The 20,411-nt window shown below is 42.4% G+C and overlaps 1 protein-coding gene across 1 annotated transcript in view; it reads right to left on the bottom strand.

The window, feature by feature from the left end:
• Nucleotides 1-20,411, bottom strand: part of LOC111973443 (T-cell activation Rho GTPase-activating protein) — a 34,802-nt gene extending 14,391 nt beyond the window's left edge. Inside the window, exons 1-2 of the mRNA XM_024000810.2 lie at nucleotides 20,254-20,411; nucleotides 4,137-4,225 (exon numbers count right to left, since the gene is read on the bottom strand). Of these exons, the coding sequence (XP_023856578.1) occupies nucleotides 4,137-4,225; nucleotides 20,254-20,361 (197 nt within the window). The 5' untranslated portion in view covers nucleotides 20,362-20,411. The remainder of the gene's footprint in view (nucleotides 1-4,136; nucleotides 4,226-20,253) is intronic.

Here is a 20,411-nt window from a genome sequence, read left to right as displayed (position 1 = left end):
TCATAACACTATACTTTATGAAAGGGTTTATAAGTATTTTTATAAACTGTTCATTTTTTGTATAGTTTATAAATTGTTTTAAAAAACATTTGTAAAACATTGGTTGAATTTGAGATGGTATGGATGGGTAGTGTCAATGGTGTAAAGTACTTAAGTAAAAATACTTGAAATTACTACCTAAGTAGTTTTTTGGGGTATATATTTTTTGTACTTTTACTATTAATATATATTTTTACCACTTTTCTCCCCAATTGGTAGTTGTTACAGTCTTGTCCCATCGCTGCAACTCCCCTACGGACTCAGAAGAGGTGAAGGTCAGAGCCATGCATCCACTAAAACACAACCCTGCTAAGCTGCAGTGCTTCTTGACACTGCTCGCCTAACCCGGATGCCCGACGCACCAATGTGTCGGAGGAAACACCGTCCAGCTGGTGACCAAAGTCATCTTGTAGCCACCCGGCCCGCCACAAGGAGTCGCTAGAATGCGATGGGACAACGAAATCGCGGCTGGCCAAACCATTCCCTAACCCGGATGACGCCGGGCCAATTGTGCGCCGGCTCGTGGGTCTCTCGGCCACGGCCGGCTGTGACACAACCTGGGATCGAACCCGGGTCTGTAGTGATGCCTCAAGCACTGCCTTAGACCGCTACACCACTCAGAAGGCCCTACTATTTATATTTGACAACTTTTTACATTACTTCACTACATTCCTAAAGAAAATAAATGTACTTTTTACCCCATACCCAGAAGTATTCATTACATTTTGAATGCTTAGCAGGACAGGAAAATTGACAAAATAATGCACTTTTACAAGAGAACATCCCTGGTCATCCATACTGCCGCTGTTCAGGTTGAATCACATGCGTCGTTTGTAAATTATGTCTGGTTGTTGGAGTGTGCCCCTGGCTATCTGGAAATAAAAAATAAAATAGTGGCATCTGGTTTACTTAATATAAGGAATTTTACTTTTGATACTTACATACATTTTAAACCAAATAATTTCTCAATTAGTAGTTTACTGGGTGACTTTCACTTGTCATTTTTCCACTACTGGGTAGTGTTCGATATGAGAAAAAAATAAATGGGTATAGTTGTCAGCAACCAGTTGTCAAAGTACTGTATTAATGTGAGCCACATTAGATCAACCTTATATGGATTGCTTTTACTACGAATCCCTTGAACCACAGGCTGGGAAGATCACGTTATGTTCGAAGACTGACCTTGAATATGTCATGTGATGGGACAGTCAGTTATTGCTGGGGTTAGATTATTCCCCCATGTCCTGATATTTAATATGGTTCATTAACACAAAGTAAATATCACGTTTTTTTTTTGTATCTTTGCCAGTCCTCACAACCCCACACTTGTTTGTTTTCTGATTTCATTTTCCATCCCCCCTAATCTGTCTGAAGAAACAGAGTTCCCCTAGTCTTGAACATTGGGAGTGATGAGGGAGCCCAGAGTGGGTTTAGACAACAGCTGCCAGATCTGTGTCCCCAGTTACCATAGAGAGTGGGCATTGCAGCCCCCTTTACACCGACTGACGTGTCATTGGGAGGCATAGTGACACCATTCAACTAGTGGTCACAGCAGGGGGAAGTTTGATCTTATGTTTGTTCGTAAAGTACCAGTCAAAAGTTGACACCTACTCATTCAAGGGTTTCTTAATTTTTACTATTTTCTACATTGTAGAATGGTGAAGACATCAAAACGATTAACACATAGAATCATGTAGTAACCACAAAAAGTGTTAAACATATCAAAATGTTTTGAGATTCTTCAAAGAAGCAACCCTTTGCCTTGTTGACAGCTTTGCACACGCTTGCATTCTCTCAACCAGCTTCACCTGGAATTATTTTCCAACGGTCTTGAAGGAGTTCCCACGTATGCTGAGCACTTGTCTGCTTTTCCTTCATTCTGCGGTACAACTCATCCCAAACCATCTCAATTGGGTTGAGTGATTGTGGAGGCCAAGTCATCTGATGCAGCATTCCAACACTCCTTGGTCAAATAGCCCTTGAGGTGTGAAATTGGAGGTGTGTTTGGAGAAATTGGAGGTGTGTTTTGGGTCAATGTCCTGCTGAAAACAAATGATAGTGGGACTAAGGGCAAACCAGATGGGATGGTGTATTGCTGCAAAATGCTGTGGTAGCCATGCTGGTTAAGTGTGCCTTGAATTCTAAAATCAGCAACAGCGTCACCAGCAAAGCTTCCCCAAACAATCACACCTTCTCCTCCATGCTTCACGGTGGGAACCAGACATGCTGAGATCATCCATTCACCTACTCTGCGCCTCACAAAGACACGGCGGTTGGAACCAAAAATCTCAAATTTGGACTCAGACCAAAGGACAGATTTCCACCCGTCTAATGGCCATTGCTCGTGTTTCTTGGCCCTTAGCAAGTCTCTTATTGGTGACCTTTAGTAGTGGTTTCTTTGCAGCAATTCAACCATGAAGGCCTGATTCACACAGTCTCCTCTGAACAGTTGAGGTTGAGATGTGTCGGTTACTTGAACTCAGTGAAGCATCTATTTGGGCTGCAATTTCTGAGGCTGGTAACTAATGAACTTATCCTCTGCAGCAGAGGTAACTCTGGGTCTTCCGGTCCTGTGGCGGTTCTCATGAGAACCAGTTTCATCATAGCGCTTGATGGTTTTTGCGGCTGCACTTAGGGTAATTTTCAAAGTTCTTGACATTTTCCTGATTGACTGACCTTCATGTCTTAAAGTAATGATGGACTGTCATTTCTATTTGCTTATTTGAGCTGTTCTTGCCATATGGACTTGGTCTTACACCAAATAGGGCTCTCTTCTGTATACCACCCCTACCTAGTCACAACTGACTGGCTCAAACACATTAAGAAATTCCATAAACTAACTTAAGTCGCACCTGTGATAAGAGTTTATAAGATTTAATATAAATGATTAAATAATTCTACCCGGAAACTTAACCATTTGGGATTAGAGGTTATGTAGCATGGATAAGGAGTAATTAAAAGTATTAAACATAAATCCAACTAGGTTAGACTGGGGGAGTGATGTGTGTATGCTTAAGAAAACACCTAGAAACAATTAAACTATGATTGAACCGACCCAGCTATAACTCTGGGAAGATAAGATAGAGGAAACCTGGAGTGGTGTTCCCTGTCCTATCTGGGAGGGACTGGAAGTGTCAGCTGGGTAGTGAGAAACTGTGGTGAGAATTGTAGAGAAGATAGCTCTCCTAATGTTAGTGTGTATGTGTAGGTTAGAAGTATCTTATAAAAGAAACATCTTTGTATATGAACGGTAGAGCTCTCGTGAATAAAACTGGGTTTGACTAATTGTGAGCTGGGAATTCTGTCTGTTTCATTTAAACCAGAACTTTACACACTCTGGGTTGCAGACCGATAAGGATAATTGAAATTTATGTAAATTGATCAAAATTCTATATCAACATGCTAATTGAAATGCATTCCAGGTGACTACCTCATGAAGCTGGTTGAGAGAGTGCCAGGAGTGCACAAAGCTGTCATCAAGGCAAAGGGTGGCTATTTGAAGAACCTCAAATATAAAATATATTTTGTTTTGTTTCACACTTTTTTGGTTACTACATGATTCCATGTGTTATTTCATAGTTTTAATAGCAAATAGTAAAAATAAAGAAAAACCCTTGAATCAGTAAGTGTCCAAACTTTTGACTGGTACTGTATGTCATGTACTGTATGTATGAAAGGCTGTGAAATAATGTTTAGAGTTGGAGTAAAATAATGTGTTCTTGTGTAAATGACATGTCTCTTGGAATTACGCTTTGTGCTTTGCTTTTGAAGAAATAGATCAACGGTAATGAATAAGCCAAGTCTTTTCACATGTAAATGAGGGTGGTTTAGAAGCGAAGTTCATAAATGTGTATCAAAGTGATAAAATTCAAACAAAAAGATTGCAACCAATAAGAGGTATGTCTATCCATTGAAGTTCGAAACATCTTTCTATCCTATTTMTTTTCATTGAAATCTTTTTATCCAATTTGTATCTATTGAATCTGACAAAGTGACAGCTGGCTGTGAGTGGAGGGGCTTTCTACTGCCCCCTGGGACGGGTGGTGGCAGCAGATACTACTGTGATAACAGAGTAGAGAGGAGCAGAGCAAACTCACCTGATGGAGGACCATGGCATGCTGCCCAGAGCCTTCTCAAAAGCCAGGGACGGGGCGGAACGACGCCTCTGGGCCAAACTGCGAAGGTGCTGTGAGAGAACAGAAGGTTTGAGCATAGTGTTCGCATATACTGTACATTGTCACACACGCATGCACACACTCACACATACATACATATCCCTGCCATTTCACGCTTTCTCTGAGTAAGTGGATCACATAAATCACTTCAGGGTAAACGGCATAGGAATAGAATAATGGGAAAAGGTTTGATTTCATAGATACAGTAACTGCAAACTGAGTTGCTGTGACATTTTCAATCGGATTTCAGAAATCCATTATAGCCATATCTTTGTCTGTACAGGTTCATTATGACAAACTGGACCTATAATGGTCCTCCAAATGGACCTAATTTGTACAGCCATCATTCAGACCAGTGTTTCTGAAACTCGGTCCTGGGTCCCCTCTGGGTTTATGTTTTGGTTTGGCAAAGCCTGATAGACCGTTCTCTTCCAGATTGTTCTACATGAGTGCCTGAGGGAAATGGACTGACATTCTGCCTGTGTACCAAATGATACCCTATTCCCTATACAGCGCACTACCTAAGGCCAGGGCCCATATATAGGCAATAGGATGCCATTTGGGACACAAGCTCTGTCCAGCCCATTTCCCCATCACGGTGGAACCAGGGCTACAGTCCCATTGTCAGGCCCACAACATTCTAGAGCAAACTGGCTCAGGCTAACAATGACAGCTTGTTCAGGCATGGGAAAACTAAAACACAGCCTCCCTAATTCACCACCCTCATCTGCTGCTCTATATTCTTTGTTAGAAACAAACGAGGGTTCGTGTTGTCAAAGTGTGACGACAATCTCGCAACATGAATGACCCCGTGCACCATTACATTTTTGCGGCAAACTTGTAAAGTCACCACACACAGAGCTTTGGAGGAGTCACATAGGGTGAAAGCTGTGTCCAAATTTACAGTAGGTAAAATGTATCTGAACTTACAAATGCTATAAGTATAGTAGGCACGATGGGTTTGTATTCTTTGGCCTACCATACTCTACAAACAGAATGGTCAAGAAAAGTCAAATTGGTTTGGATAGTCATTCTCCTGTTGTCCTACTCACCTCCCCAGTCAAACAACCACATATGGATTTCCTCATTCCATCTTGAAAAAGGCTCTTTTCCTGGAACACAACCCACCTCTCTCTAGGAGAAATTTGACTCTTCAGGCACTAGAAAAACAGCCTTATCTGCATACCAAAGCCATCACTGACATATGTTCCAATCAGAACGGTCAAAGGTGAAATAGGTATAGCCAGTTCAAATTATAAAGGCTTAGCAGATAAGAAAAGACAAACAATATTTACCGGCTTAAAGAGACGGTAAATATTAACAATGTGCGCTGAGAGTCGGGAAGCAAGTTCAGGGAGTGTTTCAATAAAATAAACATAATACAAACCAAGAACCTCGAACAACGCACAGACATGAAACAATAACATCTGGGGAAGGAACCAAAGGGAGTGACATATATAGGGAAGGTAATCAGGGAAGTGATGGAGTCCAGGTGAGTCTGATGACGCGCAGGTGCGTGTAACGATGGTGGCAGATGTGCGCCATAATGAGCAGCCTGGTGACCTCGAGGCCAGAGAGGGAGCACATGTGACAAATATATATTGTTTACAGGAAACTCATAGATGACATATTCAATCAATCCTTATCCCAGTCTGCTGTTCCCACATGCTTCAAGAGGGCCACCATTGTTCCTGTTCCCAAGAAAGCTAAGGTAACTGAGCTAAACGACTACCGCCCCGTAGCACTCACTTCCGTCATCATGAAGTGCTTTGAGAGACTAGTCAAGGACCATATCACCTCCACCYTACCTGACACCCTAGACCCACTCCAATTTGCTTACCGCCCCAATAGGTCCACAGACGACGTAATTGCAACCACACTGCACACTGCCCTAACCCATCTGGACAAGAGGAATATCTATGTGAGAATGCTGTTCATCGACTACAGCTCCGCATATAACACCATAGTACCCTCCAAACTCGTCATCAAGCTCGAGACCCTGGGTCTCGACCCCGCCCTGTGCAACTGGGTACTGGACTTCCTGACGGGCCGCCCCCAGGTGGTGAGGGTATAACAACATCTCCACCCCGCTGATTCTCAACACTGGGCCCACAAGGGTGCGTTCTGAGCCTCTCCTGTACTCCCTGTTCACCCACAACTGCGTGGCCATGCACGCCTCCAACTCAATCATCAAGTTTGCGGACGACACTACAGTGGTTGGCTTGATACCAACAACGACGAGGCGGCCTACAAGGAGGAGGTGAGGGCCCGGGTCGGTGGTGTCAGGAAAATAACCTCACACTCAACGTCAACAAAACAAAGGAGATGAGTGGACTTCAGGAACAGCAGAGGAGCACCCCCTATCCACATCGACGGGACAGTAGTGGAGAGAGGTAGTACGTTTTAAGTTCCTTGGCGTACACATCACCAGACAAACTGAATTGTCCACCCACACACAGCGTTGTGAAGAAGGGCAGCACGCGCCTCTTCAACCTCAGGAGGCTGAAGAAATTCGGCTTGTCACCAAAAGCACTCACAAACTTCTACAGATGCACAATCGAGAGCATCCTGTCGGGCTGTATCACCGCCTGGTACGGCAACTGCTCCGCCCACAACCGTTAAGGCTCTCCAGAGGGTAGTGAGGTCTGCACAACGCATCACTGGGGCAAACTACCTGCCCTCCAGGACACCTACACCACCCGATGTCACAGGAAGGCCATAAAGATCATCAAGGACAACAACCACCGAGCCACTGCCTGTTCACCCGCTATCATCCAGAAGGCGAGGTCATACAGGTGCATCAAAGCAGGGACCGAGAGACTGAAAAACAGCTTCTATCTCAAGGCCATCAGACTGTTAAAACACCCACTAACATCGAGTGGCTGCTGCCAACATACTGACTCAACTCCAGCTCACTTTAATAATGGAAATTGATGGAAATTGATAAAAAATGTATCACTACTCACTTTAAACAATGCCACTTAATATAATGTTATGTATATAGTGTACTCTATATCATCTACTGCATCTTGCCATCTTTATGTAATACATGTATCACTAGCCACTTTAAACTATGCACTTTTATGTTTACATACCCTTCATTACTCATCTCAAATGTATATACTGTACTCGATACCATCTACTGCATCTTGCCTATGCCGTTCTGTACCATCACTCATTCATATATCTTTATGTACATATTCTTTATCCCTTTACACTTTGTTGTATAAGGTAGTAGTTGTGGAATTGTTAGGTTAAATTACTCGTTGGTTATTACTGCATTGTCGGAACTAGAAGCACAAGCATTTCGCTACACTCGCATTAACATCTGCTAACCATGTGTATGTGACAAATACAATTTGATTTGATCAACCCTACAAGCAATGTGGAGGGAGATTATAATACTGTTTTAAATACCTCAATGGACCATGAAGGAAATCATCACCCTCATGCCTTTAAGGAAATCATGAATGTCATGGAATATTGGAACTACTGAATATATGAAGGGGGGGGGGGGGCAATACTCCCTAGAGGGTAATGCATTTGAGCCAATCGGTTGTGCTCTGATAAGGTAGGCGTGATTCAGAAGAGATCCCTATCTGGTAAAATACCAAGTCCAATTATGGCAAGAACAGCTCAATAAGCAAATAGAAATGACAGTCCATCTTACATTTAAGACATGAAGGTCAGTCACTCAGAAAGTCAAGAACTTTGAAAGTTTCTTCAAGTGCAGTCGCAAAAATCATCAAGCGCTATGATGAAACTGGCTCTCATGAGGACCGCCACAGGACAGGAAGACTCGGAGTTACATCTGCTGCAGRGGATGAGTTCATTAGAGTTACCTGCCTCAGAAATTGCAGCCCAAATAAATGCTTCACAAAGTTCAAGTAACAGACACATCTCAACATCAACTGTTCAGAGGAGACTGCGTGAATCAGGCCTTCATGGTTGAACTGCTGCAAAGAAACCACTACTAAAGGACACCAATAAGACGAAGACACTTGCTTGGGCCAAGAAACACGAGCAATGGCCATTAGACCGGTGGAAATCTGTCCTTTGATATGAATTTTTTGTTCCAACTGCCGTGTCTTTGTGAGACGCAGAGTAGGTGAATGGATGATCTCCGCATGTGTAGTTCCCACATGAAGCATGGAGGAGGAGGTGTGATGTTGCTTTGCCTCAGCTGGCTCGTCGGGCTCCCACACCTCAGCAGGCCCATTATGCTCCCATCCCATGTCGTGCCTTTGCCGGCCCATCAGGCTCCCACGCCTCAGCCGGCTCATCAGGCTCACACACCTCAATGGGATCGTCAGGCTCCCACGCCTCAGCCGGCTCGTCGGGCTTCTACGCCTCAGCCGGCTAGTCCAGCGCCCATGCCTCGGCCGGCCCGTCAGGCTCGCCCAGGTGGGACGACGGGTGGCGCCCCTAGAGGGGGGATTACTGTCACGCCTGATCCCGCTTCCCCTCTCATCTGCACTCATTGGACTCACCTGGACTCCTTCACATTTTGACTGCCTTCCCTATATCTGTCTGTTTCATCCCTGTGTCAGCATTATTGTCGTTTTGTTTTCCCCTGTTCCTGTTCATGTTCACTCCCTGTACTTGCTTCTCATTTCCAGGATCTGTCCTCACAGATTAGATTGAGATTGTGTCACTCGCCTACACACAATACCCCATAATGTTAAAGGGGAATTATGTCTTTAGTCATGTTTACAGATTCATTGAAAATAAAAAGTTGAAATGTCTTGATTCAGTAAGTATTCAACCCCTTTGTTATGGCAAGCCTAAATAAGTTCWGGAGTAAAAATTTGCTTAACAAGTCACAAAATAAATTGCGTGGGCTCTGTTGCCAATAATAGTGTTTAACATGATTTTTGAATGACCACCTAATCATTGTACCCCACACATGCAATTATCTGTAAGGTCCCTCAGTCGAACAGTGAATTTCAATCATAGATTTAACCACAAAGACCAGGGAGGTTTTTCAATGACTCGCAAAGAAAAGCAATTATTGGTCGATGGGTAAAAAAGCAGTTACAGAGTTGAATGGCTGTGATAGGAGAAAACTGAGGATGACTCGGGCAACATTGTAGTTACTCCACAATACTAAACTAAACTACAGAGTGAAAAGAAGGAAGCCTGTGCAGAATAAAAATATTCCAAAACATGCATCCTGTTTTCAATAAGGCATTCAAGTAAAACTGCAAAATATGTGGCAAAGAAATTAACTTTATGCCCTAAGTACAAAGTGTTATGKTTRGGGCAAATCCAACAYATCACTGAGTACCACTCTTCATATTTTCAAGCATGGTGATGGCTGCATCATGTTATGGGTATGTTTGTCAAAGAGTTAAGCACAGGCAAAATCCGAGAGGAAAACCTGGATCAGTCTGCTTTCCAACAGACACTGGTAGACAAATTCCCCTTTCAGCAGGACAATAACCTAAAACACAAGGCCAAATATACGCTGGAGTTGCTTACCAAGATTACATCGAATGTTTCTGAGAGGCCTAGTTACAGTTTTGACTTAAATCGGCTTGAAAATCTAAGGCAAGACTTGAAAATGGCTGTCTAGCAATGATCACAAATAACTTGACAGAGCTTAAAAAAATAAAAATAATGTGCAGATATTGTACAATCCAGAGACTTACAGAGAAAGACTGCTGTAATCGCTGCCAAGCGTGATTCTAACATGAATTGACTCATGGGTGTGAATACTTATGTAAATGAGATATTTCTGTATTTCATTTTCAATACATTTGCAAAAATGTCTAAAAACATGTTGTTTTCTCTTTGTTATTATGGGCTATTGTGTGTGGATGTGTGAGAAAACATGCATTTAATCCATTTTGAATTCGGGCTGTAACAAAACAAAATGTGGAACAAGTCAAGTGGTATGAATACTTTCTGAATGCACTGTATGTATTATATAAAGGTGAGCACAAGAGCCCAGAACGCATTACCGAATGTAGTATTGTAAATTGTGATTACTACGTTTGTTGGAAAAATAAGGCCCAATGTTCCTTAATAAAATGTAAATGTGAAGGACAGTCATTCTAGGCCTATCAAAAATTCAATATCGATGCCTGTAAAAGAAGAGGCTTTTCTAATGGCATCTTGTGAAGGACAAACCAGAAAAATAATAATAAGGACAAAGCAATGAACAAATTAAAGAAAAAGCAATGAAAAAAATGAGGACATCTACCCCTTCCAGGCTGTATCACATCTGGCCGTGATTGGTAGTCCCATAGGGCGGCGCACAATTGGCCCAGCATTGTCCGGGTTTGGCCGGGGTAGACCGTAATTGTAAATAAGAATGTGTTCTTAACTGACTTGCCTAGTTAAATAAAAGTAAAATAAATTTWAAAAAATGAAAAGAATACTCTCCAAAAACTTGTCAACAAATATTTGTTGATATTTTTTAAGACATTGAACATACCTGTTCAGGCATTATTATAATCTACCCCTCCATAGAAAACAACAACAACAATGACAAAAAGGTTGTAGTATAGTTGAATAAACTATATCACGAGATTGCCTACCTGATATAAGAATGAAGACATCACTACAGTGTTCATCGTTCGAGCAAGAATGGCTTTGAACCGTGAAACCTGTATGATTATTAGTTATTATTAAAGCGAGTTAAACGAGAACCAGGACTCTTTATTTAAATCAACAACACATTTATGGCGATGACAGATGAAAGACTGTAAACATGTACGTGAAGCCTTTGTGAGAGAAGAGGAAGTGTTAGGCTTTGGGGGAAAGCCTCCTTTACCAACTAGCTACGTAGCTAGTTCTGGTCTTCAAAAAGCAAGGAAAACAGTGTCCACTCTGACAATCGTGTCCTCGCTAAAGTCTGTGGTGGACAGAGGAACAAATCCGTGAGGCAACAGCCCTGGATCACAGAGCGGGGGTTGTGGATAAAGACAAGAACACTATATGCTTGCGACCTTGTCTTTGGAAGTCCGGAGAGCTGGTTGGGGAAGACAGGGAGAGATGTGTTGGCCTCAGTCCTATACAGCTCCAAAATCGTCGGAATCGTTGTGGATGAAGTTCATATGACCTACACAATGACCTAGAACTGTACTTCGACAGTATAGAATGACACTGTGATGGATAATGTCGGAATGGAAATTATAGTGATGACACAATGATTGATTGATTGGTCGATTGATTGATTTAAAGTTTTGTATTTGTACAAACGTAATGAGTAAGAAGTGTTTGTTTGCATGAAATGTTTGCATGATAAGCCTATCAGACATTGAGTAGCCTAAATAAAGTGATAGTACAGCATCATAAAGGACTGGGTAGCAGGCAGCATAAGGGCTGAAAGAGGCACTACAGAAAGTACTTTTACTGAATTAAATGGGAAACCCCACACAACATTTTCTTAGGCAAGAACTACTAGCATAGTAATCAAATATGCTTCAATATCTTTATATTGTTTCCAATTATGCATGTATTCTGAATGGGGATGGAAATAAAGAATTTATAGACTACTTTTTATCGCAGCACTCTAACAACAGTATCTTTCTGTAGGAGTCAGGGCTCAAAATGAAAACGTGCCTTTCGGGAGAGTTTCAGCAAGCTTGAAGAAAGGTGTTCTTTGGTGAAAATAGATAAGATTACAATATATAAACACATAATGTTCAAAAGTGGTATCAGGCAACATTATCTGAGTGACAGAGAGAGTTAAACATGAGGAGCCATGTTGAAAAGGCATCACTTACTATAGATTATAACCCATGTTGACTGTCTATTTTACTAGGAGCTATCACCACTCATAGTTAGTGTCTTGGTATAGATTATAGCCCATGTCGACTGTCTATTTTACTAGGGGCCATCGCCACTCATAGATAGTGTCTTCAAAGTGAAACACAACGTAAAACAAAAAGCTCTAGGTCTTTTAATAATGAGGTGTTCATTTTGAGTCATTTCCCAATGCCAACAAATTATGCTGTTGGTAAAGGATGTCTTCTTAGTGCCAGCATGACCTAGTGAGAAAGAAAGAGAGAGTGAGAGAGTCAAGACTATATAGTCTGGTTGAGGAAGGGAATGTTTATGGAAACAAGGTGTTCTTCAAGTTCTGCAAGAAGTAGTGGGAAAATGTTGATTACAGGAGACAATGTCAGTTCAGTAGACCAATCACTAGGTTGCCTAAACATCAGTCTGTTACCATGATTTCTCTACGGATATCAGAAGTTGCTGTAAAAAAGATGCAGTAGTCTCTACGAGACAAAATGTTGAATAAAATTATATTTACACTTACTTTACCGGTTGTACATGCTGTTGGTCCTTTTGGCGGTAGGAGGTGGAGATAGGGTATCCACAGGAAAGTGTTGATTACCCGATTTTTGCGGCGCCGGTAGGTACTGTCGCTTGTGTTTTCAATCTGTTGACGCATTGCACGTGATGCACAATATGTAAACAATAGCCGAATGTAACCGAATGTAGACCACAGAAGCCCGTTTCCTCGCAGTTCGGTTAGGCTTGGCCATATTATGCAAGTGTTTGTCGCGCGCTAATTGCATCAGTATTGAAAATAAAAACACGAAATACAAATTATATATAGACCAGGATAGTGAAGGTCGGGTTGTTAACACTAATCTGTGGATATTGTGTCTCACATTCCTACCTGCAAAAGGACCAACCACATGGATAACCCCATAAAGTATCATTTTATTCAGCATTCTGGCTTGTAGAGGTCGTGAGAGGAAACTTTCTTGATCTAAATGCTCATATTTGCCTGACGTAGAATTCTATGCAATTCAACGTCAGGTCATCAGGTTAATCGCCAGACAGATTTGTGCAGCTAGCACAGGAATATGAGTCCCTTTTCCAAGGACTTGGACATATCAATGGATACAGTCACAAAGTTACAGTGAATGAGAAAATAGCCCCTGTAGCTCAAGGCCTGAGACGCGTTCCTTATCCAATGCTGGAAGCTGTCAATCAAGAACTGGATGCCAGATGATGATCATCAAAGAAGTGAACGAAGGAATGGACTTCCAATATTCTCTTCATTCCAAAGAAAGACACAAAAAAGTATGTTTGTGCCAAACAAAGCTGTCATACGAGAACGACACCCAGCTCCCACAGTAAACAGTACACTGAATGCAATGCGAGCGAAAGTGTTCGCAAAACTAGAAGCCCCAGAATCAAGAAACCTGACAACATTCATCACACAGAGGATGCTACAGATTCAAGAAAGTTCCTTTCGGGTTATCAAACGCACATGAGGCCTATCAGAAAGCCATGGACTTAATGCTATGTGGATTACAAGGTGTAGTTTGCTACATGGACAATGTTGTATTTGCTGAAAGCAAAAGTGAACTGGAACAGAGACTGAGGAATGTCTTCTAAAAATTCCAAGACAACGTACTGACACTTAACAAGGAAAAATTCATCTTTAGACTAAAGCAGATTGAAATCATTCGACATATAGTCATGGCAGAAGGGATAAATCCAGACCCACAGAAAGTAGAGGCTGTAAGCAAAGCACCAAGACCAGCGAATACAGAGGAATTACGCTCATTCCTGGGGACATGGATATCTTATGAAATTCATACAAAACTACGCATACTTCCCAGAATCACTATGGAAACTGATCAGAAAAGGACAAGAGTGTGAATGGACATCCAAAACAGAGAAATGAAAAGCCCTGACTAGTGAACCATGTCTAGTGTACTTCAAACTAGATGTACCAGGCCTCCCGAGTGGCGTAGCGGTCTCAGGCACTGCTGTGCTTGAGGCGTCACTACAGATCCGGGTTCGATCCCAGGCTGTGTCGCAGCTGGCCACCGACCGGGAGACCCATGAGGTGATGTGCAATTGGCCCAGCGTCGTCCGGGTTAGGGGAGGGTTTGGCCGGGCAGGATGTCCTTGTCACATTGCGCTCTAGCGACTCCTGTGGCGGGCTGGGTGCTAACATGGTCGCCAGTTGTACAGTGTTTCCTCCAACACATTGGTGCGGCTGGCTTCCGGGTTAAGCGAGCAGTGTGTCAGGAAGCAGTGTGGCTTGATATTGTCATGTTTCAGAGGATGCATGGCTCTTGAACTTTGCCTCTCCCGAGTCTGTACAGGAGTTGCAGTGATGGGAAAAGACTGTAACTACCAATTGGATATCAAGAAATCGGGATAATTTATTTTTATTTTTAATACAATTAAAAGCCTCCCGGGTGGCGCAATGGTCTAGGGCACTGCATCGCAGCGCTAGCTGTGCCACCAGAGTCTCTGGGTTCGCGCCCAGGCTCTGTCGCAGCCGGCCACGACCGGGAGGTCCGTGGGGCGACGCACAATTGGCTTCCGGGTTGGAGGCGCGCTGTGTTAAGAAGCAGTGCGGCTTGGATGGGTTGTGCTTCGGAGGACGCTTGACTTTCGACCTTCGTCTCTCCCGAGCCCGTACGGGAGTTGTAGCGATGAGACAAGATAGTAATTACTAGCGATTGGATACCACGAAAATTGGGGAGAAAAGGGGGTAAAATAAAAAWAATWWAAAWAAAAATGTATGAGGAGTAGTGATTACTGACACAAGCCCAGTAGGACTTGGAGCTAAATTGCTACAGGAAAATGTACAGAACAGGCCAATTTCTTACACAAGTCGTTCACTGACCCCTACAGAGAGAAGATACTCTCAGATTGAGCGAGAGGCCCTTGGATGCCTATGGGCAGTAGAACACTTTGGAACTTTTCTAAATGGAGTCAAGTTTTGACTAAAAAACTATCACAARCCACTGATCTTCATGGTCAATCCAGAGAAGTTGACTCTGTGTCCGACAAGAATTCAAAGACTTGAACTCAGACTACAACCATTTTTTATATAAAAAAATATTTAACCTTTATTTAACTAGGCAAGTCAGTTAAGAAGAAATTCTTATTTACAATGACGGCCTACACCAGCCAAACCCAGACAACGCTGGGCCAATTGTGCGCCACCCTATGGAACTCGCAAACACGGCCAGTTGTGATACAGCCTGGATTCAAACCAGGGTGTCTATAGTGACACTTCTAGCACTGAGATGCAGTGCCTTAGACCGCAGCGCCACTCAGGAGCCCAAAACCATACAACTACAAGTTTGAGCACATCACGGAAAAGACAAACGTTGCAGATTCATTATCTCGACTTCCCTTACCTTAAACTGAAAAAATGGATAAGTCGACGATTATGTGCAAAGAGTGCTTTCAGTTAGCACACACGACTTACCTGCAGTGCGTATTGTAAAGAAGCAACAAAACAGGATGAAGTCTTGAAACTGTGGAAAATGTCCAAATCCATGTCATTTGTCTTTCTTTTCTAAATTACATTTGTAAACTTAACTTCACAAAAATCAAGTTGGTTCTGCAATGTTGTAAATAGCAAGGTGTGGGGAACAAAAGTTTTAAAATGTCAACTTATTTGAGAAGAAATAAGGAATTCTTTAAGAAAAGTCCAAGGACGCCAATATATATATATTTGGCCACGACTGTACTTACCATAATGTACTATTACACCTCTTACCCAGAAACTGTTGTCATACCTGACATACAGTATCTTCAAATGCAGTGTATTCAGAGATGTTAAACATCTTTTCACGCTTTAGATACCCCCTAGAGGTGGTTACGGATAATGGCAGACATTTCGTTGGACAGACTTTAAAAAAAATTGTTGACAAAGTGTGGGATCATAGCATAACCGTATTATCCTAAGAGCAATGGGAAAATCGAGTGATTCCATTGAAAGAGGAGCTACCAAAGATTCTAGTCTATTGCTCAACACCTCATCCCACTTCAGGAGAAACACCAGCCTTTCTCCTGTTTGGAAGAGACAATCGAACAAAGTTGCCAAGCATTGAGAAGATAAAGGAAAAACTAAAAGCGAAAGACAATCAAAACCACCACAAACCTACAAACAGAAAAAGAAAACAATATGCTGACAAAACAAACAGAGCCAAAGAACACAACTTCGATGTTGGAGACATTGTGCACATCGCAAGTATGGTGAATGGATAGCTGGATGCCGAGTTCCGAGAGACACGCTTAGTTGCATGTTACTGAGACACACCTAAGACAACTCATTTGAACTAGTGAGCACAGACGATGGATATAAACTCATCAGGAATGTAAAACACTTTTGGCACACTCTTTTGCAACTTGTGTTTAGCGTTCCAGAACCAGCCAATGACTCAGCCGTGGAAGTACATAACGCCATGGAACTATCAGAAGTGACTACCAGGAGTGGTAGATTTGTGAAAAAGACAGTAAGGTTTACAGACATGGTAATGTAAAAAAAAATCTAATCTAAAGAACTGAGATAAAATAAGATTTGTTTCCAAAGAGTTCCATAAATGACTGTTGAATGTTGATATAGAAGCACTGAAAATTACTATTGAAACTTTGGTTGATGTTAAAAACAGGTTGTGAAAAAAATAAAACACAGTACTTACCTGAATGTAAAAGAAAATAGTATTTAATTTGTGTAAGCTACTGAAACAGGGATATCATTTTATTGTCAAAGTTGTGGACTTTAATTCTAACAAGGGAAAGGATGTAGTACGGTTGAATAGACTATATCACGAGAAGACCTACCTGTTATAAGAATGAAGACGTGACTAGAACGTTAGAACTAATGGCTGAACCGTGAAATCTGTACGATTATTAGTTGTTATTAAAGCGAGTTCAACGAAAACCAGGACTACTACTTCAATTCAACAACACAACAAAGGTTTTAGTGGACCAACTTTATCCAGGTTAGATCTAATCACAGGAAAATAAAATCTTTCTCTGTCATAAAAATAATACAAATCAAAGAAAACAAAGTGTGGCATCGTGATTATCTGGCAGCCATCTTATTTTTGACAGACTGTCCCACTTTGATTGCCTCTCCCCACAAACAGACCTCACAGAAACTGGGTTACGAGCCGACCAAGGAGAAAGAAAGAAAAATGCTGGATAGACACTCCCTATGAGGAGTTATGGGCTGGAAGTAAATGTCGAACGCTAAGACAAAGATATACAACAAAGCACCCCTCGCCGTTTTACCCTCTGGTACCCTACCCTAGAGAGGTGCCCTCTTTTCCAGCAAGGCCACATCGGAGCAGCAGACTAGCTTGCAAATTTACCCACTGACAGACCCACATTGGCCATATATAGCTACCTCGCGTGACCCACTTTCGTCAGAGAACCAGCACCCACATTCACAATCATGAAGGTGAATCAAGCTCACTTGAGTGTAGGTCACTGAACACTAAACAAGAAGACCCATTCATCCAGCCCATTGATGGGCTCTAGGCCACTGCATCGTTCATTACAGGCCCTGCACCTATATTGATTGGATAAAAGGTCAAAGGTCTCAGGTCGTCTTGTGACTCAGCTCTCTTGAATGGGCGCTCTTGTGCCTTGTGTTCTGAAAATGCCTAACACTAGTATGAGAGCAGGTCTGCCGGAGCCATGGCCCAAACATGGGTGTCGGCCCACGTAGATGGAAACAGAAAAGTCTGCGCCATTTGGGTAAAACACTCGGGTAAATCATGTGCCATCAGAGAGTTCAGGGTCATGTTCAGAGGTGAGAAAACATTTTGAAATTAAACTAAACGTGGTGCTACCTGAACTTTTTAAATCAGAAAAAATTGGTTTGTTTTCGTGACCAAAACCTGGTTTTTCTTGCCTGATGTATTGCAGGTATACACAAAACATTGCCATGCCCATCACAACAGTTCAGAAGGTGCTGTTAGAGCTAGTGTTGTGTTTGAGACCACCTAAAGCGAGACCGATTCAAGCCCAAGACTGGAGCAAATCGAGTCCGAGTCAAGACCAAGACMGGGGGGAGAGAGAGGTCTGAGATCGTTAATACCGAGAACAATTGGCATTCCAATTCATCTCAAAGGTGTTCGATGGGGTTGAGGTCAGGGCTCTGTGCAGGCCAGTCAAGTACTTCCACACTGATCTCGACAAACCATCTCTGTATGGACCTCACTTTGTGCACGGGGACATTGTCATGCTGAAACAGAAAAGGTCCTTCCCCAAACTGTTGCCACAAAGTTGGAAGCACAACATCCTCTAGAATGTCTTTGTATGCTGTAGCATTAAAATTTCCCTTCACTGGAACTAAGGGGCCTAGCTCGAACCATGAAAACCAGCCCCAGACCATTATTCCTCCTCCACCAAACTTTACAGTTGGCACTATGCATTGGGGCAGGTAGCATTCTCCTGGCATCCGTCAAACCCAGATTGGTCCGTCGGACTGCCAGATTGTGAAGCGTGATTCATCACTCCAGCCGATGCTTGGCATTGCGCATGGTGATCTTAGGCTTGGGTGTGGCTGCTCGGCCATGGAAACCCATTTCATGAAGCTACCGACGAACAGTTCTTGTGCTGACGTTGCATCTAGAAGCAGTTTGGAACTCAGTAGTGAGTGTTGCAACTGAGGACAGATGATTTTTATGCCCTACGCACTTCAGCACTCGACGGTCCCATTCTTTGAGCTTGTGTGGCCTACAACTTCATGGGCTCGCCGTTGTTGCTCCTAGACGTTTCCACTTTACAATAAAAGCACTTACAGTTGACCGGGGCAGCTCTAGCAGGGCAGAAATTTGACAAACTGACTTGTTGGAAAGGTGGCATCCTATGACGGCGCCACGTTGAAAGTCACTGAGCTCTTCTGTAAGGCCATTCTACTGCCAATGTTTGTATATGGAGATTGCATGGCTGTGTGCTCAATTTTATACACTTGTCTGAAACTTGTCTTTATACACTTTATACACTTGTCTTTATACACTTGGCTGAAATAGCCAAATCCATTAAATTACTTKAATACTTTTCTACATATAGTGTAGCATTTGATCCTGATTCAGAAAGGGAGAAATGATTCACACACCTCAGCTCTGAGGCTGAACTGAGGTGTGTGAGATCTCTTCCTCTCGACTGAGCCCAGGCACAGCATGGTGTGCGTAGAGATGTACATAAGGCCCTAATGTCACACACAGGTTAGGGTGGAGAGGTCACCCTCTCCAAATGCTTTTGCAAAGTTTATTCAAAGCTTCCAGAGTTATGTTCAGGGTGTTGCAGTGTGCGTGTGTGTGTGTTCTTGCATACATGACAAACATGAGTCATAGGTAGGTTGTTTATGAGTTTTGTCTGTGTAGACATTAGTCCATTTTCTGTTGATAATGATGCAAAAGGCTGTTGTTTGAAAATATGGTCAAATAACTTCGTCTCTGTGATGTCTTTGTCTTTCTAATTKAATGTCAAGCCAACTATGCAGGATAAATCTTTTGACAAAAATGGCGCTATTGAAAACAATGCATGTAGCCATCACATGGCAACACCAATGAAGCCATTATGATTTGACCCTTGCCATATCAATTAGAGGTCGACTGATTATGATTTTTCAACGCCGATACCGACTATTGGAGGCCCAAAAAAAGACGATACCGATTAATTGGACGATTTTTTATTTATTTATTTGTAATAATGACAATTACAACAATACTGAATGAACACTTATTTTAACTTTAATCGGCCATTCCGATTAATCGGTCGACCTCTAATATCAATACCCTATATTCAGCTGTCAGAGCAGCTCACAGATCACTGCACCTGTACATAGCTCATCTGCAAATAGCCCATCCAATCTACCTCATCCCCATACTGTATTTATTTATTTATCTTGCTCCTTTGCACCCCAGTATCTCTACTTGCACATTCATCTTCTGCACATCCTACCATTCCAGTGTTTAATTGCTATATTGTAATTACTTCGCCACCATGGCCTATTTATTGCCTTACCTCTCTTATCCTACCTCATTTGCACATGCTGTATATAGATTTTTCTACTGTATTATTGATTGTATGTTTGTTTATTCCGTCTGTAACTCTGTGTTGTTGTATGTGTCGAACTGCTTTGCTTTATCTTGGCCAGGTCGCAGTTGCAAATGAGAACTTGTTCTCAACTAGCCTACTTGGTTAAATAAAGGTGAAATAAAAATGAAAAATATCCGCACCACTCAAAATTTAACCATGAAGGCTACAAAGACTCCTACTAAAGTTGGTTAGTACTCACAGGATGTAGTCCTAAAGCCGCAGCTTCGTCATAGCTTCCCCTCCTCATCACTGCRATCCCAAGATCTTCCAATGTCCGTGTTCTTGGAGCTTCCATGTCTCTGTCCATGTATCCCTGTCCGTGTTCCTGTCCAGTCTGTATGTGGAGCGGAGTGCAGG

Source organism: Salvelinus sp. IW2-2015, linkage group LG14 (assembly GCF_002910315.2).
Source record: "Salvelinus sp. IW2-2015 linkage group LG14, ASM291031v2, whole genome shotgun sequence".
NCBI classification, from domain to species: Eukaryota; Metazoa; Chordata; class Actinopteri; order Salmoniformes; family Salmonidae; genus Salvelinus; species Salvelinus sp. IW2-2015.
Note: the sequence above shows the minus strand (reverse complement) of the source record. Positions and strands in the feature narration are given on the sequence as shown.